Source organism: Pungitius pungitius, chromosome 1, assembly GCF_949316345.1.
Source record: "Pungitius pungitius chromosome 1, fPunPun2.1, whole genome shotgun sequence".
Classification (NCBI taxonomy): Eukaryota; Metazoa; Chordata; class Actinopteri; order Perciformes; family Gasterosteidae; genus Pungitius; species Pungitius pungitius.
The window spans coordinates 12,387,803-12,410,530 of NC_084900.1; the positions used below are offsets into that span (position 1 = coordinate 12,387,803).

The 22,728-nt window shown below is 41.5% G+C and overlaps 1 protein-coding gene across 4 annotated transcripts in view; it reads right to left on the bottom strand.

The window, feature by feature from the left end:
• Positions 1 to 1,769: 1,769 nt before the first annotated feature.
• The window catches only part of afap1 (actin filament associated protein 1), a 58,887-nt gene continuing 37,928 nt past the window's right edge, over positions 1,770 to 22,728 (bottom strand). For 3 of the 4 annotated variants that reach the window (XM_037480433.2, XM_037480434.2, XM_037480432.2), the window contains exons 4-18: positions 18,220 to 18,325; positions 17,874 to 18,085; positions 17,584 to 17,763; positions 14,857 to 14,943; positions 13,049 to 13,115; positions 10,755 to 10,901; positions 9,331 to 9,542; positions 7,811 to 7,956; positions 7,480 to 7,594; positions 6,470 to 6,703; positions 5,695 to 5,824; positions 4,814 to 4,978; positions 4,474 to 4,664; positions 4,219 to 4,380; positions 1,770 to 4,028 (exon numbers count right to left, since the gene is read on the bottom strand). In XM_037480433.2, coding sequence (XP_037336330.2) covers positions 4,002 to 4,028; positions 4,219 to 4,380; positions 4,474 to 4,664; positions 4,814 to 4,978; positions 5,695 to 5,824; positions 6,470 to 6,703; positions 7,480 to 7,594; positions 7,811 to 7,956; positions 9,331 to 9,542; positions 10,755 to 10,901; positions 13,049 to 13,115; positions 14,857 to 14,943; positions 17,584 to 17,763; positions 17,874 to 18,085; positions 18,220 to 18,325 — 2,181 coding nt within the window. In that variant the 3' untranslated portion in view covers positions 1,770 to 4,001. The remainder of the gene's footprint in view (positions 4,029 to 4,218; positions 4,381 to 4,473; positions 4,665 to 4,813; positions 4,979 to 5,694; positions 5,825 to 6,469; positions 6,704 to 7,479; positions 7,595 to 7,810; positions 7,957 to 9,330; positions 9,543 to 10,754; positions 10,902 to 13,048; positions 13,116 to 14,856; positions 14,944 to 17,583; positions 17,764 to 17,873; positions 18,086 to 18,219; positions 18,326 to 22,728) is intronic. The other variant, XM_037480435.2, reaches the window with a different exon arrangement.

Consider the following 22,728-nt stretch of genomic DNA (forward strand, 5'->3'; position numbering starts at 1 on the left):
CATTTCCTCTGCTTTTGAGCTGTTGCAGGGGGCGTCTATCTTCACTAAGCTTGATCTAAGGAATTCGTATCACCTTGTTCGAATCAGGGATAGGGGACGAGTGTGATCAATTATTTGTCAAGGCTTAAAAGTGTGAGTTCCACCAACGCTCCGTCCCCTTCCTGGGCTTCATTGTGTCACCAGGAAAGTTCCAGATGGGTGGTGCCAAGGTTAGTGCGGTTACTGAGTGGTCGTTACTTTCGGAACAAAAGCAACTGCAGAGATTTCTGGGTTTCGCTAACCCCTATCCACGGCCTCACATGCTCAGGCACCAGGTTCTTGTCAGAAAACACACATTGTTATGCAGATGATAGTCAATGGTATCGATCAATCAAGCCAGACGAGATCAGCCAGCTTGTTAGACTTCAAGCATGTCTAAAGGACATCAAAACCTGGATGACCAGCAGCTTTCTGATGTTAAACTCAGACAAAACCAAAGTTATTTATTATGCCCAGAGCGCCTTTGAAGTTAGTTGTCTGGTGATATAGTTTCTCTGGATGCCATTGCTGTGGTAGTGTGAAATTAAATTATCATGTTAAATTAAATCATTGACGTCAATATCAATAATCACAAAATAAATGAAAGGACACCACCCTAGAAAGGGACTAATAACAAACTATAAATCTGTCTGATAATTAACTTTCTTAATGGGTGAATATCAATTAAGTTTTCAGTTTATACAGTGACTGTTTCGAGCCAGCATCACAGCACAAATGCACAGAGAAATCACAGAAAACCGCTCCTTAAAGTATAACGGGATCTATTAATTTGCAACAATACTAGTAATCAGATCAATAGCATTTGACATCAACAAAAGCTATCATACGACATCCTAATATCTAAACTTCAAATAAAAACGTGTGTCAGAGATAAGGAGGGGAGACGTGCAGAGGAGCTTGCTACATGGCAGGCATGTGTGGCTACAAGATGGCAGAGGTGTTTGTCTGTAGGTAAATCTATACTGGTGGAGGGACAGGTGTATTGGTTAGTAGATGATAAACCAAAAGAAAGGAGGGAAGACACAAACAGGTCATAAACGTACACAATGGCTCGTTAAACAATGCAGTAAACCTAAAAAATAACAACACATGGTAATTAAACTTCTGCCCAGACATAACTTCACTGTGCGTTGATCGGGTTTGCAGTTTTTCCTCAAGTCTTGCTGTGGGCACGGCCATTTGTTTTGGGATTGGGGATCTAGTGAACTATTTTTTGGACAAAAGCCGTTGGTGCTACATCAAGAGGGGTGGATGATTTCCTTCTTGGTGAGGAGCTAGAAAATGGGTCCCACGGACGAGGTTTGGTCCAGAACATGTTTGGTTGGAGAGACCGAACTGCTGAAAGCTGGGGAGCCCGAATCCTTAACTCTATCATCAATGCCAGTTGATCGGAAAGGTTTCATTTGATTTCAACACCGCCTTTAACCTTGCACGGGCACGGGCCAGTTCTGAAAGCAAGTTTAAGAGGGAGCTGCTTATCAACCCTCAGTCCACAGCAGATGTTGTACGTGCTAACCACGCCACTGTGCTGCCCCTAGTGAACGTTGCGTGCCAAAATAAGTATAAACAAGCAACCGAACCAGTAGACACGAGAGAAAGAGCCAGCCTGAACTGTCCACTTTCAAAGGATCAACCATGGTGAGACAACAGAATGGGTCATTGTAGCTCGGAAACAGAAGACATCGATTTTTTTTTAATGGATACTCATCACAACCCAATGAGGCACACAGTCACTTTTTGGGGAGTTTATTATCATATACACAAGTTTGTCTGTCACCAAGGCGGAGAGTGTCTGAGATATATAACAAAGTAAAAAATGTATAAGGTGCAAAAACAAACACACAAAGCCAAGCTATCTACAGCAGCTTCACATTAACTGACATCAGCCATCTTGCTCGGTTATAAGCCTCGCTGAGCCAAAAGGGCAACAAGACACGTGTAGCTAGAACCCCCCCCCCCCCACACACACACACACAATTCTTTCTTCCTGCTATATCAATGTGAAAATATTGATGCGAGCGAGGTGCAGTTGGGGCTCCTGTCCTGAACATGTTGATTTCCAAACTCTAACTTTAGTGAACACAATCGCCATACTGTGAGCAACCCCAACAGAGCACCATGTACGTATTCCAGTGTCACCATAACAATGAAAAAACATTTACGTTTGTGACGCACACAACCACACACATTAGTTTCTATGTCACAAACACTGTTTATTTTTGACATGTTTGTGTATGACTGAAAATTAAAGTCACAATCATGAATTTAGCAGAATACACAACTTGAGTTAACAGCATGTTTATTTCTAAAGCATCCAAAGCATTCCCATACACACACACTCACACACACACACACACACACGCCCACGCATACACACAAACACAGAATTAGAATGCAGGACTACAATAAACCAGTGGCGGGATTAGACGTGCCAGTTGAGCTTTCTTCCACCCCTTAGATCTAGAGTGCTGCTGCAAGGGACCATTGAGAGAAACACACACTCATTTACCTCTGAAACAGTATGGCTAAAACTGGGTGACTTTGAATACTCGGGGGCTTCCAATGGTAAACAGCTTTCAGTGAGGGGTTGATTATGTCCTTAATCCATTAAAAAGCTTTGTTAATTGTCCAGTCTGATTTGTTTGAGGAACCTATCCTTCTTACCATTGTCCTTTTTAGTAAGTACAGGTGAAACGTGAAAAATTAGAATATGTCGGCTGGTGTTGCGCCACTGTGCTTTATTATATCCAGAGTCAACGCAGCCGTCTACCAAGACATTTTAGAGCACTTCATGCAGACAAGCTTTATGGAGATGCCGACTTCATTTTCCAGCAGGACGTGGCACCTGCCCACACTGCCAAAAGTACCAAAACCTAGTTCAATGACCGTGGTATTACTGTGCTTGATTGGCCAGCAAACTCGCCTGACCTGAACCCGGACATAGAAAATCTATGGGGGCATTGACAAGAGAAAGATGAGAGACATGAGACCAAACAATGCCGAAGAGCTGAAGGCCGCTATTGAAGCATCTTGGTCTTCCAACACCAAGTGACAAGTACTGAGTACATATGCATGATTATACTTTTCAGAGGGCTGACATTTCTGTATTTAAAATCCTTTTTTTATTGATTTCATGTAATATTTTAATTTTCTGAGATTTTGAATTTGGGGTTTTCATAAGCTGTATGCCATAATCATCCAAAATGATATCAAATAAAAGATTTGAAATATCTTACTTTGCCTGTAATGAGTCTATAAACTAATATATTAGTTTCACCTTTTTAGTTGAATTACTGAAATCAATGAACTTTTGTACGATATTCTAATTTTTCGAGTTTCACCTGTATAGGAAGCGTGTGAATCCTGGTTGAAAGCAGAAGCATCAACATGGCCATGTAAAATTAATACATTGATTGATTGGATGTCTCAATGTGTAATGTTGCATAGAAGAGGTTACTTTTCTGCAACAACACACATAAACCTCCGTGATCAATTTGTTTTTTTACAGCTCGGATGATCTTGACTATAATTGTGTTTTCTGAAATGGCGAGGATCTAGTGCTGGGAATGATTGTTGTGATGTACTTTGTTTGCTGATGCTGACATGACAGTGTAGGTTACGGGATTTCATGGGCGCCACAAATTCATCAAAAATAACTTTAAATACACCAACATAAATAAAAGGGGGAAGCTAGTATCGAAACATTTACAAATAAATACTGTTTTTTAATATTGCATTTAGAACCCACACTTAATAAAAACCACTGACTGAAAATAAAGTGGAGCAGACGGCACAACTTATTACACTAAGCATGCTCAATGTAAGGCAAGTGACAAAAAATGTGAAGGTTTGTGACACTGACAATGTGAATGATTTTGTTGACAGTTTTAAATAAATATATGCACAATTTCTTAAAAGAAAATGACAACATGAAATTAAACTAAAGTGAGGGGCAGCCTGGCTTATGTGCCAGTCTTCTCCTCCCATTCCTGCAAAAAGACACAAAGAACCATCTTTGAGGATAATTAGTAATACGAGTACATGTGTAATATGGCTCAATAAAATTAGTGACTACAGACACTGCCAATGCACTGATGTAGTAAATATTCATTTATAGCTGACACAATAAGCCTATAATGGCCTGATATTAGCAAAGGGTTATGCATTGGGTGCTCTGACCTTGGCCTTCCTGAGGACGTGTCCCCGGACTGGCGAGGCCTTCTGGCCCCCCTGCTGCCGGCGAAGGAGTGAGGCGCTGTTGACCGGCAGGGAGCAGGACTCTGTGTCACTGCAGCTGGAGAAGGAAGAAGACTCCTGGGCCCGTCGCAGCGTTGCAGGGGACTACACACACACACGCACACAAAGATGGACGGGGTAAGTTCCTTAGTTTAAACCCAGCAACATGTGACTTGTGAACAGTACAGGAGTTGTGACCTGAATTCCAGAGGAGCCAGCTTTTGGTTCAATTGTGAGGCCCAGGGTGACCCCGCCGCTCAGAGCTTTCTTCAAGCTCTCCTTCACCTCAGTCATCTCCAGCTCCATGTTGACCCGCTCCTGCTCCTTCTGCCTGCAGTCCTCCTCCACCTTGTTCAGTCGCTCCAACAGCGAGGTGTGAGAACGTTTGCCTACGTTGGGAGGAGTGGGGGATTTCTCAGGCAATGTATATGTATATGACTGTATATGACTTTAAAAACTTGTGAGTGGAAGGGTTGGAGAACACTTTCCTTTCCTGTTGCTTTACATTTCAGACCTAACCGGCTCTTATTGCACCTACCAGCAGCAGCTTCCACTGCAGTGCGCAGGTCTCTCCTCTCCTTCTTTAGGTAGGTCAGATGGGTCCTGATCTCATGCTTCTTCTTCATCAGGTCTTCCTCCTTGACTTGCAGCCGCTTGGCGTCAGCCTCCACCCGGTTCTTCCCGTACTTGCACTGCTCCACATCTGCACAACAAAGACTAGGTGAGAAGAAGCTTCAATCACGAGGGCCGTCACTTCCCCAACCATTACCAAGCTAGCGCTAGCGCTAGCACATGTCATTTGTGGTCAACGAGGTGTGGGGTGCGCATGTGGCCCACTCCTCACACAGCGCAGGAGTCACTTTCAGCTCCAGTTAGAGCCAAAACAAACATTTTTGTCAAATTCAGACACACAAAAGGTGAGAACAGTGTGGCACACTCTACATTTCAACATGACACATATTCTTTATTTCCATTTGGACATTCAGGGGAATGGCTGGCTTCCCAAGCGGTTACAACACTCATGGTCCACGAATTGGAAAGAAAACCACTATTCTAAACCAAACGGTTTAACGGGACCACATGTCGCCATCTTCCATCTTTCTGGGCGCCATGTCGCGCTCCACTACCTCAGCTTCAGTCTGCCTCGTGTGGGTCACACGGATCGAAGTTATTTACTCCCTCCTTCTAAAACCAACTGTAACTTGGGTATTAATTGTAACTGTAAGCATTTTCCCAAACAGCGTTGAGTTTCGCTGGAAGGACATCAGCAGTGGGGAGGCTGGGACCCCCCCTGGGACAGGTGTTACACAAAATGACACAAAAGCCCATTTTCTGTCCTGCCTGTAGATATTTTACTTTGTTAAGCTCTTCTGATATCAACAGGGGACACTAATGTGAACTCTTGCTGTAGCTACTTACTGGAGCCGTTCCGTTTCAGGGAAGCTGTCCCACTGGTCCCATTGACCCCATTCTTCTTGGTCTGGTTCTTTGGCTCGGTCTTTAGTTTGGATGCCATCCCATTGGTCCCTGTGCCCTTCTTTCCCTTCATCTGAGTGGAGGAGAAAAAGGAGGTAAAGGTTTAAAATGCTGGAACTTGTATAGTAATAGTATAGTATAGTAGTATTATAAAGTATAGTATAGTAAAGTCATTTAGTAAAATGTAACATTGGTTCCTCAAGTTGTAGTTATGTATTTCTTTTAACACTGTCAGTCCAACAAACATCATATGTACAAAATACCAGCTTAGAGAGAGTTGTGTACACCTGATGAATATATGGTCCATATTATTAGTTCTAATGCATCTTATCTGCTTTTTTATTGAGATGACCTTTCTTCTTTGATCTTACAATGTTGTACTATGTTGGAAAAACAGAAAAAGGAAAGGTATAACTCAAAATCCTACATTATGATAACAGCCCACTGTTGTTTAATAAAATAAACATCTAAGTGTTCTATGGCTTCATATGGCTAAAGCACATTCAATTCAACAGATTGTATAGTGACACTTGTTATTAAAAAGTGGGACAGGTCCATAAAATGTCTGCAGAACCACACAGGTGTTCTTTATCCTGGATCGTAATGAGAGGTGTGTCAGTCCTCCAGGAAAGGAGATATCGGGAAACTAAAGAAAGAGTGGTGAATCATTATTGAAAGAGTAGAACATTAAAACAGCGATTAGCAGAGTGTTAGTCACCTGAGCAGTGGCTTTGGTTTTAGTATCAGCAGCCAGGAATTTAGAAGACACTTTAGAAACAGGACTTTTGTAGTGACTGGCAGAAGAAGAGGAAGAAGAGGAAGGCTTGGGAGGATAGCAAATGTCCAGCTTGGACGATGGCATGTTCTCATAGAGCTCAGCATTCTCATAGTGCACATCCACTTTCAGCTGCCCCCCCCTTGTGTTGGGACTGGAGTACTGCACACCCGGGTCCTTGGGTTAAAGCATGCAAGCAGGCAGAAAGAAGAGAGGAGAAAAGAAAGGGAGAGGAGGAGAGAGACAAAAAAAAGGAAAATGGAAACCGGATAGACAGGAAAGATGATAAGTGAATCGTGAAAGTTATTTACTCTCTTTTGCCATAATAAGTGTCATTTAATGTGTCATATAAACTTGATTATTTCCCACATGTGGGGACTTGAGGGGTTGTGCTAATTTTGCTTTTATGTGAACGTTTAACGTAATTATCATCACAGAGTGGAGAGGAGCATCAGAATCTTCTTATTTTTTCAGCATTTCCACAATCCCAGTTTTGAAAACTGTTCCAGGTTCCTATTTCCGACGCACACATATATACAGTATACCTCTGTGTTCGGCAGATTCTTGGGTCTAATGATATCCTTATTTTTTTATTGAACCCATAGTTTTGCATTTAGGGGCGTAGCAAGCAAACTACAATTTAAGTTCACTCTTATAACCTTCTACTCAATAAATCTGGGATGAATATACCATCATTGAGGGCCCCTTCTCTCCCCCACACACACACATCCTTTTAAAATCAAGGTCTTGTGGTTAACATGTTTAAAACTATGCTTTTTTTTGTACAAAATGCTTAATAATACTGCGACAACTATTACTAACGCTGCTAATATTTCTAGTATTTCTATACTGCTACTAGCGTTACAACTACTCCTACCCCTATTCAACTTAGCTACAATGTGCTTCATCTGACGTTGTCGATGTGTACGGCCTTTGAGCAGCCGTAGTCTTACCGTTCCATTAATGGGCACATCGTCATAGTGCAGAGCCATTCCAGTGGGGCAGGCATAGCCATTGATGGGGTTGTCCAGGTATGGGTTAGGAGAGACAGCGCGCTTACTCGTGAAACTACATCGAGAAAACATCAAGATGAATTTCAAAATAATCCACCTTCTATAATCTCACATTTGGATGTGTCATTACTCCGACACCGGTCTATACACTGTCGATGAAGGGTTGGTTGGCAACATCCCAATTCACAACAAAATGAGTCAATGTAAAAAAAAAAAAAAAAAGATTTAGGCTGGTGTTTTCATCACTTGAGAAAATGTGTGTGTCCCTCACCAGAAGGACTGTTTGGCCAGCTGGATGACATTGGCGGTGGTCTCCACATCGATGTAGTCGTAGTGCAGAGTGGCGGGGTCCGTGGTGGATCCGGTCTCAGCCAATAAAATACCCAACCAGCGGCCCATCTCTTCAGAGGAGGAGGCCTGGAAAAATAGACAGTGTGTAAGGAATTGATAGCTGGCGGCAAAAAAACACCATTCACCACGAAACAGGATGTTGTCGTACCTCATCCGTACATTGTCTAACCTGGTCCAAATGTCACATGTGCCGTAATACCCTGATCTTGAAGACATTGCAACAATTTAGAATGATTGTAGGTTGTGCACAGTCACATCCTACTGCTCACAGGATAGTCAGATCTGTCACATTGAGGATGCTCCATGGTGAAGGTCATCATATTTTTTATCCCAGTCAATCGGGCCACCTACTGGTAACTGGAGGTTACATTCTCTTTGGCTTGTTTCTCTTATTGGTAAATCAGATCAACATCAAATTAGTTCCACACAAACAAGAAGCTCATGATATCAGCTCACAGCTTTGAAAGTTATGTGATGACGCATCCTTTGCCTTGATAAGACTTTATACTACAAAGCTGCACCAGCATTGTCCCTGCCCCGAAAAAGATCGCAGTAACCTGCCTCAATGACCGCCCAGTCGTCTTCACCCAGGTGGGGTATTGCACTAAAGTAGAATAAATAAATCCGGGCTGAGTGATTAAGCGCCGCGTGACTTGGTGTGACCCGCTCGTCGCGGCTTAATCGGTTGCACCTTTGTCGAGCTGAGAAGGAGGCGCTGAGTCGGTCCAGGTGCACATAGCGGAGATAAGTGCGAGTCCACGGCTTTCTTAAGTAGACCATGGTATCGATCACAGATTTACTGTTGCAGAAATGGAGAATACGCCGTGCCCTCAAGACTCATTTCAAACCCTTATTCACAATGCACAAATATGTTTTACAATATGCACAAATCTCTATAAGCTTTGCCTAATTCTAAATATCTTTCAAAAATAATGTGCACAGAACAAACAAGACAGGAGAAGATCCTGCAGCAGGTCAAGATGAAATATAAAAACATTTTGCATGGTTTGTAAGTCACATATTTTATCTAAATTGATTTTAGCAGTTAAGAAAGGCTCATTTGTCTGGCGCTGGGGGGGTGGAAAGCATGTCTCAGTATCAGCGCTTCTTCATCCAACACATGCTTCACAAATGGGCATCATGGAGCAGGAAGAAACACGGTGAATGGACTTCATATGTAGCCCTCATCACGTCTACAATTGTTCACTCCTCAGTGCTCCCACCAGCGTTAATTAATTAATTAATTAATTTATTGTTTTTTCCACATGGAAATATAAAGTCTGCCATTTCTCCCGGACTCCTCCGGCTTTATTTCACTAAGCAGTGATTTTCTGAGCTGCTGCACAGGTTTAAACCTTTATTTAGAGTTTCAGGAGCTGACCTTAACACAGGATACACGTCTCCCCATGTGCAGAATCGAATAGATCATTTGAAACTCACCTCCAGCACAGCAACCTCCTGGCCATTACGAAGCAAGCGGAAGGCAAAGGGGTGCTTGTGATCGAGGCCGGGGTTGACCTCGCAGCCTCGTAGGGGCAGCGAGGCGATGTGGCTCTTAAGGTCGTCGCGGTCCTTATGGAGGAGCAGCTGGTTGTCTTTCAAGCGACACCAGCGCTCCCTCCAGCGGTTATTGGACAACACGTTCAGGTAGCCTGTTGACAAAGTGCATAGAGCCAGAAAGTTTAAGTCCTGACAAACCCTATTTGTAATACTATTAATGGCTGACATTTGTCCAATCGGTAAGCATTACTGACTGGTCCACCTTTTCCCACAAACTGTGAACACATGGGGTAACTTTCGGAAAACTTATGCAAGCACATAAAGATGTTAATTTCAAGAACCCAACACGCTTGTACAACTTTTTATATAATATTGGAAGAAATAACAAGCATAGAGACCAAATAGAGATCACGGGAGAATATTCAAATTAAGCTAAAGAGAAATTATACAGATAGATCCGTCTGTCTTCATGTGCAGATAAATGCATTAATTCAAAAGCAGTATGTTGTCATGAAAGAAAAATGCAGCAGAGACTGCGCCAACTTCAAAGAAATAGATAAAGTGATGAATTGATATTTAGCTGATTTTGAATTCTATTAAATATGAAGAGACCTGATGTTTGTCCACGGTCCAGTGTTTGGGAATATGTTACAATCCAAGAATGCTAATGAGGAAAATACTGTTTAAAAAAGGTGTACTCCTATCCAGGTATATGCAATTGATTGCATTCAGCCTTCAAAGACTCAAAACGTTATGAAGCAGGGTTCAGCTCTGACTTTGGTCATTGGGAACATGTACACAGCAAAGTTCAGAGAGTTAAATTGAACTTGAACTCTAAGCTGGTGTTTACATTGTCCCAATCTTGTCAGTGTTAACAATTTAACTCTGAATAAGTGTCAAAAATAAATGTGCTCATTGTTAAATACAACGTCATTTAGCCTAAGGAGCCATTCGGGGTTAGGTGTATTGCTCAGGGACACTTAGACATTGGCCATGGAACCGCCAGGGTTTGAACCAACAACCTTGTGGTTCCCAGCACACCCTCAGCAATCCATGCACCACAGTACATAGAGTTAAGCCCTACACCAAGAAGTGTGACACAGTACAGTTACATTTCAAACCTATCAAAGAGTTAAATTTAACTCTAGAAATTGTTGCAAATTAATCAGATCTTGACACTGGATAATGACTCCAACTTGTTTGTACAATTTACTCTATATAAGAGTTTGCAGTGTGATTTCAACTCTGCACTTCAACACTTTTGCCCAACACTGGAAAATTAAGTATTTTGCTGTGTAGGCAAACTTGAGTAGTGATATGAACTTGATTACACATGAGTAGATTAACTAACGCATTTTCCTCACCACACAAGGGTACTTCTTCTTCTGCTGACGAGGTCTGCTCTTCTGTGGATGGCTTCTTCTTACCCAGTCCAATTATTTTAGTGATCTTCTTCCCTGCCCCCTTCCCTACTGTCCCAGTCTTCTGCTCAGACTTCTTCTTTCCTTTTGCTAAGAGTGAAAAAGAGATGGATAGGAAGATTGTGAATTGAATTCACAACATTAAATGAATGAAATGTTAGTCAAATTCTGCAATTAACCTCCTGAGGGGGACCTGGATATTGAATGTGTTCTCACATTAAATCGGACCATTGTGGGTTCTTAAACTCTTTCTTGGGGAATTACGTTCAGTTTGCTAACCAAGCGCCCCGCTAACTATCCTGTGTTTCCATCCAAAAAGAGAAATAAAAGGAGAATTATGACACACACATTAAGTGAGTAAGGTTCAAAGAGGATATGTCTTAGTCCATCTATGTGTCTGTCTGTCCGTGTCTTTTAGTCAGATACAGACTTAAGAGAAGAACTAGGGAAGAATATACAAAGTGTTGCCCTGCACTGATGTCATCATACCAAGACGCGATTCTAGACGTGACACACATGCACCCACAGAAGAAAACATTGCCTTTATAGCCGGGGCAGGACAGGACGCGTCAGACTCTACTAATGAATAGTAGGCCAAGCCAATGGCAGAAACTTGTTACATTTAATTCTATTTTCATACAAAAATCCATAAACTTCTGTTTCAGCGTTCATCTCTCACTAGTATTATGTATTTACTACCATGGTGACTGCCTTAATCAAATAGAAAGCTGCCTCTACTGAATTTCAGTCACAGGGATTTTCTCCAAATATAAAACGTATACAAAACAAAAGTCACACACAATGCTGCCCTGGGATGGAAAGCAGACACACAGATGTGAAAGTGATTCAAACCTTTTAAAAAAGGGAGCAGTAATAATTCTTTTTCCTTTAAGGAAAAAATTAGGAGGAAAACTGACCATTGACTAAATCGGCTCTTTTTGTTACAAGCCGTGAAAAGAATGAGGCTGAGGATGTAGAAAAGTGGGTTTTCTCTCATTGAGGGAATGACTGAAGCAAGACAAAAAGGCACGTTTTCCTCTCCCTGAATGTTTTGTTTTACTGAATGACACTAGCCGTGTGTAACTTTGAACCTTTGGGGTTATAAAGTAGGTTCACATAGAACCATAGATGTTCATGGTTAAGTTGTGTAATCTACTCTGTGTGAAAATTAACCAGTATGTATGAGAAAAATTATATGCTTTTTTTTCAACATTAATGGATGCGGACATGTTAAGGTGGAAACCCTAAATACAAGTATGAGTCTTAAAGTGAGCATGATATGTCTCCTTTTGAAAATCTATTAAATTCCAGAATCTAGATTGTGTGTGGAATCTGTCTGACAAAGACCCAACATTGAGACATTGTGTCTACAGTTGATGGCAGAAATCTCACTATTCATTCAGGAAAGCAAGGTGGACACTAGTAGATAGCATTGGCAACACATGGAAGATAGCAGGTAAACAACACCCTGTCAGCACCATTTGTCACCACCAACACTTGAGATAGCTGATGAAGACCATTATATACAGTTGAAAGCTCTTGAGTTCGCTGATGAAGGCCATATGATATAGTTGAAAGCTCTGGATATGTCTGACAAAGATCATTAGAAACAGTTGAAAGCTCTTGAGTTTGTTGAAGACCATATCATAATGTTGGAATTGGAATTTGATTTATTTGGGTAGGTCCCCAAGTGCTGTTTAGATCAGGGTCTAAACATTAATGCATAACTGTTACAGCTTCATTTCATGCGGGCCAGTTTCTGACGGTAGTCGAGGCAGTGGGGATTTCAGGGGATGCAGATAGCCCCTGAAATTAAGGACCGCAGAAAAAACTAGATATTTGAATGCTATTGACTTAAGTCAGTGTGATTGGTATCTTGACATCATCCCAGTTCCCTCTAGATAGTACCTCATCTATGGTTCATTTTGTTGGACATTTCAACTACTCAGTTCTTCTTCTTTTGATTTGAATTATTCACATTTCCTATGTACCTGACAGGAATTCTTTTTAATTAGTTTTTGACATTTTGTCTTCATATATAAATATGAATACCAATAAATGACTGAATCTGTTAGCAAGCTTTTTACAGTTAGGGTCCAAGGATTAAACATTGTATGTTGTACAGACTGCAAAGCCCTGTGTGGACAATTTGCGATATTGTGATAAAAATATTGAATTAAATTGAAAATGTAGATGTTTATTTCCCAGAAAATGTTCCCGCTCCTGTGGACTCTCACCTTGGTCGCCCTGTCCGTTCTCATGAGTCGCTTCCCCATCAGAGCTTGGCCTGTCACACGAAGACTTCTGGCAGTTAGGGGGACCATGCAGAGGAGGAAAAATAGAGCACAAGCAGGTACAAAAACGGTTATACAGAGAAAAAGAGCTGAATTGAATTGCAAGTTGGGAGGAGAAAGTTGGTCAGAAGAACACTTAACCAAATCCTCTATTGCTTCTCAGATTCACAAGAATTACTCATCTTTTACTGGGACTTAAGGTACATATTTGTGTCAGGATTTGTCAGCTTTAAAAAATCTGAATCTAGCATCACGCCCTGTTATTAAGTCTGAATTATTGTGAATCAAATTAACATTGAATCAAATGACTAATACAAAAAGGATCCCTCATAGTGACAATAATCATGATGGTGATGAAAACCAAACCAGAGCGAATGGAGCTAACCAGAGTAAATATTGGGCTTGACAAACATGACTCCAAATGGAGGCCAACATTACACTGTGTCAGCTTGAGGTGTGAACTATTATGCAAATATTTCTGCTGCTTATCAAAAGTTTCAATTGTAAATTTTAGTCATAAATAACTAATAATCAGACTCATGAGTAGGCTTGGGTATCGAGGATCGATTGGAATCGGGACTAGCTTTGCGATTTACCCGGTATCGTTCAAAAGTTAAAAATTTGATTCCTAGTTTTGATTCTCAGACCAACGAAGACGCGTCCACCGGAAGTGTTGGCATAACAGCGCGATGGAACATGGATAGCGTGCGTCGGCGGTCCAAAGTGTGGTTACACTTCTCGAAACAAACCGAAAACTCGGCAAAATGCAACATTTGCAGCAAAATTGTTTCATGCATAAGAGGGTGCGCGTCAAATATGATTAAGCACCTCCGAGGTCATGGAGTGGAAGTAAATGTGTGCCCCGTGTTTGACGCGCTGCCTCTTCCTCTGGCTCCAAGGGTTTCAAAAATAAAGCTCTCTTGAGGAAAGTGTACCCCTGTTAAAATATATTCATGATTTATAATGTTTATACAATATTCAAGTTCATAGTTTGATATTTATTTTGTAGTTGCTGTTAGAAGTTAGAAATTCATAGTAAAGTTTAAAAAAAGTAAAAAGTTCATAGAATAAACATTGATGGAGAAGGTCAGACTATTTCCTTCTGAAAGACCCTTGGTTAGCTAGCTCATTTAAAATATCTTAAACTGTTTTGACTCTGCCTCTTAAAAGAATCGGAATCGAGAATCGCTGGGAACCAGAATCGAAACAAGGAATCGCAATCGTTCAAATTCAAACGATGCCCAACCCTACTCATGAGATCTTTAATCCTCTTTTTTGGCTGGCCTACTTGAGTTTAACTGGACCCTGTTCCTGCAGTGGCCCTGCTGACATCTGCTATCATCATCACTATTACTATAATTTAAAATATTAATCATATTACTATTACTGTCATCATAAACCAACATCACCCTTTCCTTTGTGCTTTCCCTCCCCACAGGCTTCTGTGGATGGTGGTTATATCTGATGGTGGTTGTCCCTGCACCTGGCTTACTACTCGGAATTATTTGAATCATCTCTGTTATAGGATTTGAATGTATTGTATTGTGCATTAAATTGTTCATTCTGTACACATCCATTGTAGTCGGTCCAATGCGATATTGGGCTATACAAAATAAAATTAATTGAATTGAATGAACTTATTCCTCAAAAAAATAAAAAAGGTCCAGATTCTACGATTAAGAGCTGAGACTTGGGTGGCAAAGACTGTACATATGTTTGGACAGCATGGAAAAATAGGAAAGTGTGTTTACCTTTTCCAGTTCGGGTTTATGAACTGGGGATCCAGATCCAGCTCTATCAAAGTCTACACCCCCATTCACACACACCTCTCTCATCACCTGAAAAACACAAGTGAATTCAGTGTTAGCGAAAGAGATCACTGTTGACATTACACCAGACGAGGGAGTACATTCAGTAGACCAAGGTGTCTATCAGGACCAGTGGAATGTTGGGTCCTTACTGGGATCACAACACATGGGTGGATCAATCATCCAATGCAACTAAATTGTTTTCTCACACCATCGCCACATAATTAAGCAGCTCATTGCTCAGGAAAGCATGCCTGGAGTAATGCGAGCCACATGTATGGTGAACTCCCTCTTCTCTCTCATCCCATCATGCTACTGAAAAGCAGCCAAGGAATCAAAAGGCAATGCAGACCATGCAGTTGAGTAACTAAAGGAAGTAGAGAGCGTGCATGCAAGTGGTGTAGGAGTTGGTAGAGGGGTGGGGATGTCTGCTGCACACATTAGACACCAAAGAGAGTTTTATTATATCAATGAAATACGTGTGCAATAACGTCGAGTTAAGGGGTGAATGAGATCCGCAGGGCTCTGGACGGGGCGCCAGTGTGCATAACTGTGACCTCATTGGAAACCTAGCGTCAGAGCTGTCAATCCTTGTGGTGTTTGGAGATGAGCGGTGGGCAGCGGGGCCGTGTGTGTGTGTGTGCAAGACGGCTAATGCACTCTCGGATACACACACACACAAACAACATCATTGTTTCCACGAGCATTGTGAACTGTCTCTGGCCTCGCAGAGATCCTCAGCTCATTGGTTTTGGCTTCGAAGGAGCATAATTGAGTTTCGCGGCGGAAATGACAGACTGTGGCGCTACGGGTTTGGCTCCGAGAACGGCTCAGAGGTCGGAGAGCGGGACGGAGCTGCAACATCATGTCAATCTTTCAATGGAGAGATGCGATGCGAAACTGAGGTGCTACACTGGTCTGAGGATTTGCTACAAATCAAAAACTTGAGTGCAGTAGTTTTGGCTGCTCCATAAAACATTACGTTTTTGTTTTTGAATTTGAGTTTTGTACCAAACTCAATTAAGACTCCCTCTCAATGTAGATATGAAGAACTCATTGAAGAACCCCCCCCCCCCCCTGAAACACTGTCTATAGTTGATCGTACGATAATAATGAATAAATTAATAGCAAAATAGTGACATGGAAAGATGACAACGCAGGTCAGATTGCAATTAACAATAATTCACTCTTGGTAGTCAAGAAAGTGTTTGAAAGCACACAGGTGAGTGTTGAATAAACAAGCAGGGAACGTACAACTTACTTTCCTCAAACTTAGTGGAAGAAAGGACAAGAAAATAGAAGAATCAGGTCAAATTGGGAGATGAGGGTGAGGAAGGCAGAGAAATACATACATCGTTTCAAAAAAAGGACTAGGGAGGACACAATATGTAAATAGGTGTTTCATAAATACATTAGCAGCATACAATGGAAGAATCATTCATCCTGAGAGGGTGTGTTTGTTTTGTAGCCTTGTTAATTGGCCAGAGGGAAAGACGAGAAAGCCAAATGGTAAATAGTAAATGGACTGCACATGTATAATGCTTTTATAGTATTCTGACCACTCAACGCGCTTTAACACTTCATGTCATCATTATTTGCTCTCCATCCACCCACAGACGCCCCACTGAAGAAGAGAACAATGTTGTGCCGCACATACAAAGTCTATGCACAGACGCAATAGGACTAGTGCGACACAAATCTGCGATATTGCGTTTCCCGACTTCACCCTGAACTCAACGCGATAGAACAAAATGGCAGTTTTCCTCTCCAACAACAACATTGCAAATGAAACTTTCAGGCTAATCCCAAGAACTTGACCCCGTTCTGACCTCTGTGACAATGATCTAAGACAGTGATTCTTAACCATGTGATTGGGCTGTGAGCGCCACCTAGAGGGCCGCAAAAAACTTTGAGACTGAACGTCTGAAAGCTGGTTGGTGTCTAACCGAGAGACGGTGGCACCGAGCCGACACGACACGTCATCAAACCGGCTGCTGGTCAGCCGGAAGCAGCGCTGGAAGCGGCGGTTGTCCAGACGCACTTCCTGGTTCAAGCTGTGTGTGGCGACGATTTTTAGGTAGTGTTGTTTGTGCAGGCTTACATACAGATAATAAATACATGTCCTTGTGATGATCACTGTATCAGGTGTTCGCTAGGGTTGGGTATCGTTTGAATTTGAACGGTCGGCGCCGGCGGACTGAGAATCGAATTTTAAACTTTTGAACAATTCCGGGTAAATCGCAAAGCTAGTCCCGATTCCAATCGATCCTCGATACCCAAGCCTAGTGTTCGCTTGTTAAACTTTCATTTAATAGTTAACTAGAGAGCTGCGCTCCATGAATCTTGGATTACTTATTGTGCATAGAGTAGAGAAGAACATAGGATGGGAGAAAGTAGGATGGGAGCCATAGCCTTCAGCTATCAAGCTCCTCTTTTGTGGAACCAGCTTCCACTTTCAGTCTGGGGGGCAGACACAGTCACCACATTTAAGACTAGCGTTGAGACTTTGCACTTTCATGATGCTTATAGTTAGGGCTGGCTCAGGTAAGCTTTTTCTGTAAATACAATACTGGGAAAGAGATTTCTTCAGGGGATTAAATGCATCACATACAAGGTCGCAAATAGAAAAGTGTAAAACATTAACGGTGGTTCTGGGGTTCATTGTGTTACCTTAAGCCACTCTTCGGCCTGTTCTTTGCTGTGCACAGCCAGCACCAGAGCATCTGCTCCCTGGTGGATAATCTTGAGTTCGTGCTTCTTCTTCTTGCCGTCTTTGGGGATGTGGGTGATTGTGCACCCTGTCAGGGTCAGCTCCATCTGGGGTGCTTGATCTTTGGAGGACTTGTAACACTGAAGAGAAAAAGATTGGACAAGGTTAAACAGTATGTGATGTTTGGTCACTCATCATTCATGTAACCATGTACAGTATGTCCTTTCTGTGCTACACAAGTAACCCTCACCAGCAGTTTGTTATCTTTGATGACACAGAGGAGTTTGGCCCACTGGCCAAAGCGCTTCTTGCGCAGAAGGAATGCACAGATCCTTGCGTCCTTCACCAGGTCCATGGACGCCTCTGCAGATGGCCACTGGTGACGCATCTTCTGGCCCTTACCATCCTCTTCTTCCTCGTCGTATGACTCATAGGAGCTGCTCATAGCATCGGAGTCATAGTCTGAGAGAGAGGTGAGAAATGCTTGTTTTTCACATTCACCTTTAATTTTGTATCATAAAAGTAAACAAGAAAAAAAAGTTGCCAATGATTAAGTGCATTATATCAAATATATGCGGTGTAAATCATCCCCTCACTTGCAGTGATGTATTCAGGAGTCTTTCCAGGACTTAAAGGAACCGCTTCCTCATAGTAGCCTTCGGGTAGAGAGGAACTGGGCAGAGGAGGAGGGCCAGTTGGAGGCTGCAGAGAGAGAAGAAGCTTCTATTGATTAGTGACCACTTAGAGTAGGAATGATATTTTATTCTGGTCATAAACCAGACCATAGCAATGTAAATTACAGATCATATACTCACAGGCTTGGTCAAAGCTACTTGATTACGGTCAAGTAGTTCACTCTAGAATGGATATCAAGCAGCCAGGGTAATAAACAAGCAGAAACTGGACATCTATTAGATCCTTCCTGCTTCTTCCACTGATGATGTGGCTATTCTGTATCTCATTCTGAATGCCGATTAGGGGACTGAGGCAGTTTTCTTAAGTTACTCTGAATATCAGGATATATTCAGTCTCAGAATAAGAATCTAAATTGTCTCAACTGGCTACTTATGCTTACGCATTGACTCTGGTTTTCACTTTTCTGGTCAACTTTTTGCACCGACATCATCTGATTAAATTTTTTCTTCTGCCTTGTATTAAAGATAAGGATTATTTTTTAAGGATGTTAACATTGCATTTCAATGAAATCACTGCTTGCACCAGCCCAGTGGAGTGTATCATGGACGACCAAAAATAATGATCCTTCTGAAAGCCAAATTCTAAAAAAGTAGCCTTCTAGCCAGTACCTCAAAGTGCATGGAAAGCTATAAAGGCCTAACAGTGATGTTAAGTATTTCTGAAAGGACCATGACTAGGCTGTGATGGCTGCAAAACTTTTCCCCCCTTATGGGAAACCCCTTTTTATATTTTTTCTTGGTGGCATCATTTATTTTCCACTTACATGTGGTTATGAAACTCTTTGTGCAATGCGCCATTGGTTACAGCTGACCCAATGAGGCGTCAGTGCTGCAGTGATGTCAGCATCCATTGCGGTTACAAGGTGGAATATTCATAATAGGGTGTGGCTAACTTCTTAGTGCAGAAAGAATTTGTCATGTAGGAAAAATTGGACTAAGGAGGACTGATGTCACTATGAACTCACCTCTCACGAGAGGTGGAAGAACCAAGAGGGCGGCCTTAAGCTGCTAGACTGCTGATTAAAAACAAAGATATCAATCCTTTTTTCTACTGGACTACAATATCAAATGACACGGACCATAATGGGGTGCTTCAATAATCTGTCTCATGAACCAGGACAATGCAACACAAAAAAGGGAAAAGCCAGCTTTGCTCCAATCATCAAGAGACCCAGGTGAAACATCCTTTCCATCTCAGAACCAACATGCTGTACAAACTAGACGTCATTGGCATCCAAAAAACTGCACAATTGAACTGTACAAAGCACTGCACCAGAGGCGAAAGGAATATCAGGGCCAATAGACGCACAATGAAAGAAGCCAAAGCATGAAGTATCAGAGATCTCATTTTCACAGGAATTCACAAACACTAAAAGTCAGAAATTCATGTCCAAACAGTTAAACTACCAACAGAGACCCTTAATGTCTCAATGTCTGTCAGAGGAGTCAAAGCTAAGCCAGAATGCACAAATATTTGACTGTGTATTCGCACTTGGATTGAAAGAAAACAAAAACCAACCAATGGACAATGGATTCATTGAGAACATAGATAAAATAATGAAGTAAGAAACAAAAGCAGTCTCTCTCTTTACAGGAGATAGATGATACAATGTCACAACCGAAGATATTTTCTTTATTGAAAACTGAAAACTGAGCACTCAATCAAAAATGCGTTTTGTTCATATGATACATAAGCGCATACAGTTCATATATCCTCATAAGTATCTATTCCTTCATATAAATTAGACTCTTTTGGCTTGTTTTCATCTACTTATTCTGAAGGAGTTAAGAGAATTATTTTTGCCTGCAAGATTTCATTGGATGATGATGCATTCTATGAAACCTGCTGCCAGTAGGCACATTTAAAGTAAAATATAATCTGATTGTTTAGAGTGATGAGGCACTTAAAATGAGCCTATACATTTTTACATTACAAGTCATTTAGCTGCCGCTTTTATCCAAAGCGACTTACAATAAGTGCATACCATCAACCACAAACAATACAAATTCAGCTCCTTTGAGTTCATTTGCCATTGTAATGGTAGAAAATCATGGTTTCGGTAATCAACTCTTCCGCCTCCTGAAGAAGAACCTGCGATTATCCTGACGACATCTGGTTCAAATTAACAAGACTGTTTGAGCTTGGATTAGCATGCGAGGACCCAAGATAGCCTGACATCAGTCGTCGCGTTAATTTAAGATGGCTAACAGGACATCAACTTTGTTGAACCACGTACAATGAACGGGGGCCAGGACTGATCGTTTTGATCACCAGACGGACTCAACCACTTACCCGGACATCAAATGAACCCAACACGCGACTAACATTGTTCATTTATTGGCTGACAAAGAGTAGGAGGGGGGAATAGCGGTTTGGTGAGCTCATTACTTGGCAGGGATATGGTTCCCTGCAAAACTCAAGAGCTGCCAGTGTTCTCCTCCCTTTACCAAGCCCTTAAAAGAAGCCCCAGGCGAGGAACAGAGCGAGGAGAATAGCCACTGAAAAGTGGATGTGAAAGTAGACTTGTTTGAGTGGTTGGAGGATTGTTGATATTTTTGCCTTTTGTTGATAAGTGTGCCTTTCTCACATCACAATGACATACTTTCCAAGACCATTTAGGAGCAATAGCATTAATAATCATGCAGAAGGATATTGTTTGGTTGAGCATTAATGTGCGGCAGAATATGTTCCATTACACTTCAGTGAATGTGATTCAATTGGGCTGCTATTTAATTACTCAAAGCTTAGAGGCATGCACACTTGTATCTACACTCATATAAACACACAGCCTCCTCCGGCCTGAAACACTGCAGAGCGCCCCTCTGCTGCCCATAAACACGAGCTGCACAAACAGCAACACTAAAAGGGCCGATCAGCTTTTAAATAAAGTCTCCGAAACATCTATTCACTTTCATCTGCTGGCAGTCTCACATCGAAGTTCACATCGAAGAGGGGCTCGGTGAACAATCGTCACAGAGAAGCTTCCTCCATCTGCGTCATTTGAATGCAACACATTGTGTGCAACCATTGCCAAATATTTAGACAATACTGAAGATAACCTAATTATTGCATGTGTGTATACTGACAAGTTTAACATAGTTATAGGATATATGCTATTTTAAGACAATACAGTAAATTCAGTCTCGATACAACACACAAATATAGTAAAATACTGTGAAATTTAATTTGCAGCTCATTTAAAAAAAAAAATCAAGTTAAAAACCTTCCCAGACATTGGGGTCTTAACTGATGATTGTCTTTCAGGGCGCTCATAGTATTACCCAACTATTCAGATCTGTCACAAGAACGGTACAGAAATAAAGAACTACTCAGCCCAATCCAGGAGGCAAAGTAAAAATAAATGATGGAAGCCGGTTCATATTATCAAATATATTTTATGAACATATTAAGTAATAACATACTCTGGGGTTGGAAATCCTCTCTCACCTAAAGTAACTACATTAAGAGTTTGAAGTACTTTCTCACTTCAGGTCTGAATACTGTTCCCCCCCCGTACAGAGTACGTAGTGATGCATCCGTAAGTACAGCAGCACGAGCAGGTCATGTGCATGGATGCATACGAGAAATGTCAGAATGTCCCATTCATCATGTGTAATTAGGTAGTGGTAAACGAGTCATGACCTTGGTTTGGACTACTTTGAGTGGGAGGTATGTCTGCTGCTCCTGCCCTAACCTCAAACTAACATCCAAACATTTATGCCAGGAATCCATTTTTGCCCCCACGTGGGCGGAATAGACCTGAATAAAAGGTCTCTGCCTGTGTGCCAATGAGACGCTGGAAAGGATAAACTAAGTGTACACAGAAAAGTCATTCCCTGATGGCAACTTGCATTTTATAATTATACAATGTGGAAGCATATACTGTTCTAATTTGATGATGAACAACGCAGAATAAAACCAGTTAGACTCCTAGCAGGTTTTTTATTCTACTGGTGAATTACAACATCACCAAGGGAACTTTATATTTTATACATAAACAATACATTTTTGGTAATATTGGTAGACTTGCTTTCTGTCTCACATATTGATGGTCAAAAAAAGATGTTTCCAGGTTACTGGAGCACCTCCATGGGCCTAAAATGGGGCCAGTTGATACATCAGAGCAAACGATGAATGACATTTAAACATAATATCTGTTCAAAATTGTTTAAGCCTATATCAATGCATGTTTTTATATGCCGTGGGAGATGCCGAAAGTGTAAATAAAGCCACTATTTGCCTCACTGTCCTTGGCACACATCTTTATTACCTTCCCACAGAAGAATGTGTTACATCAAAGAAAATTCCCACAAGATTGCAGGTAACATGAATAATAGATTACAAAAAAGTTTAGATAAAATATGTGAGCAGGCATCTTGTAAGTAATTTCTACATAACATTTGCAAACT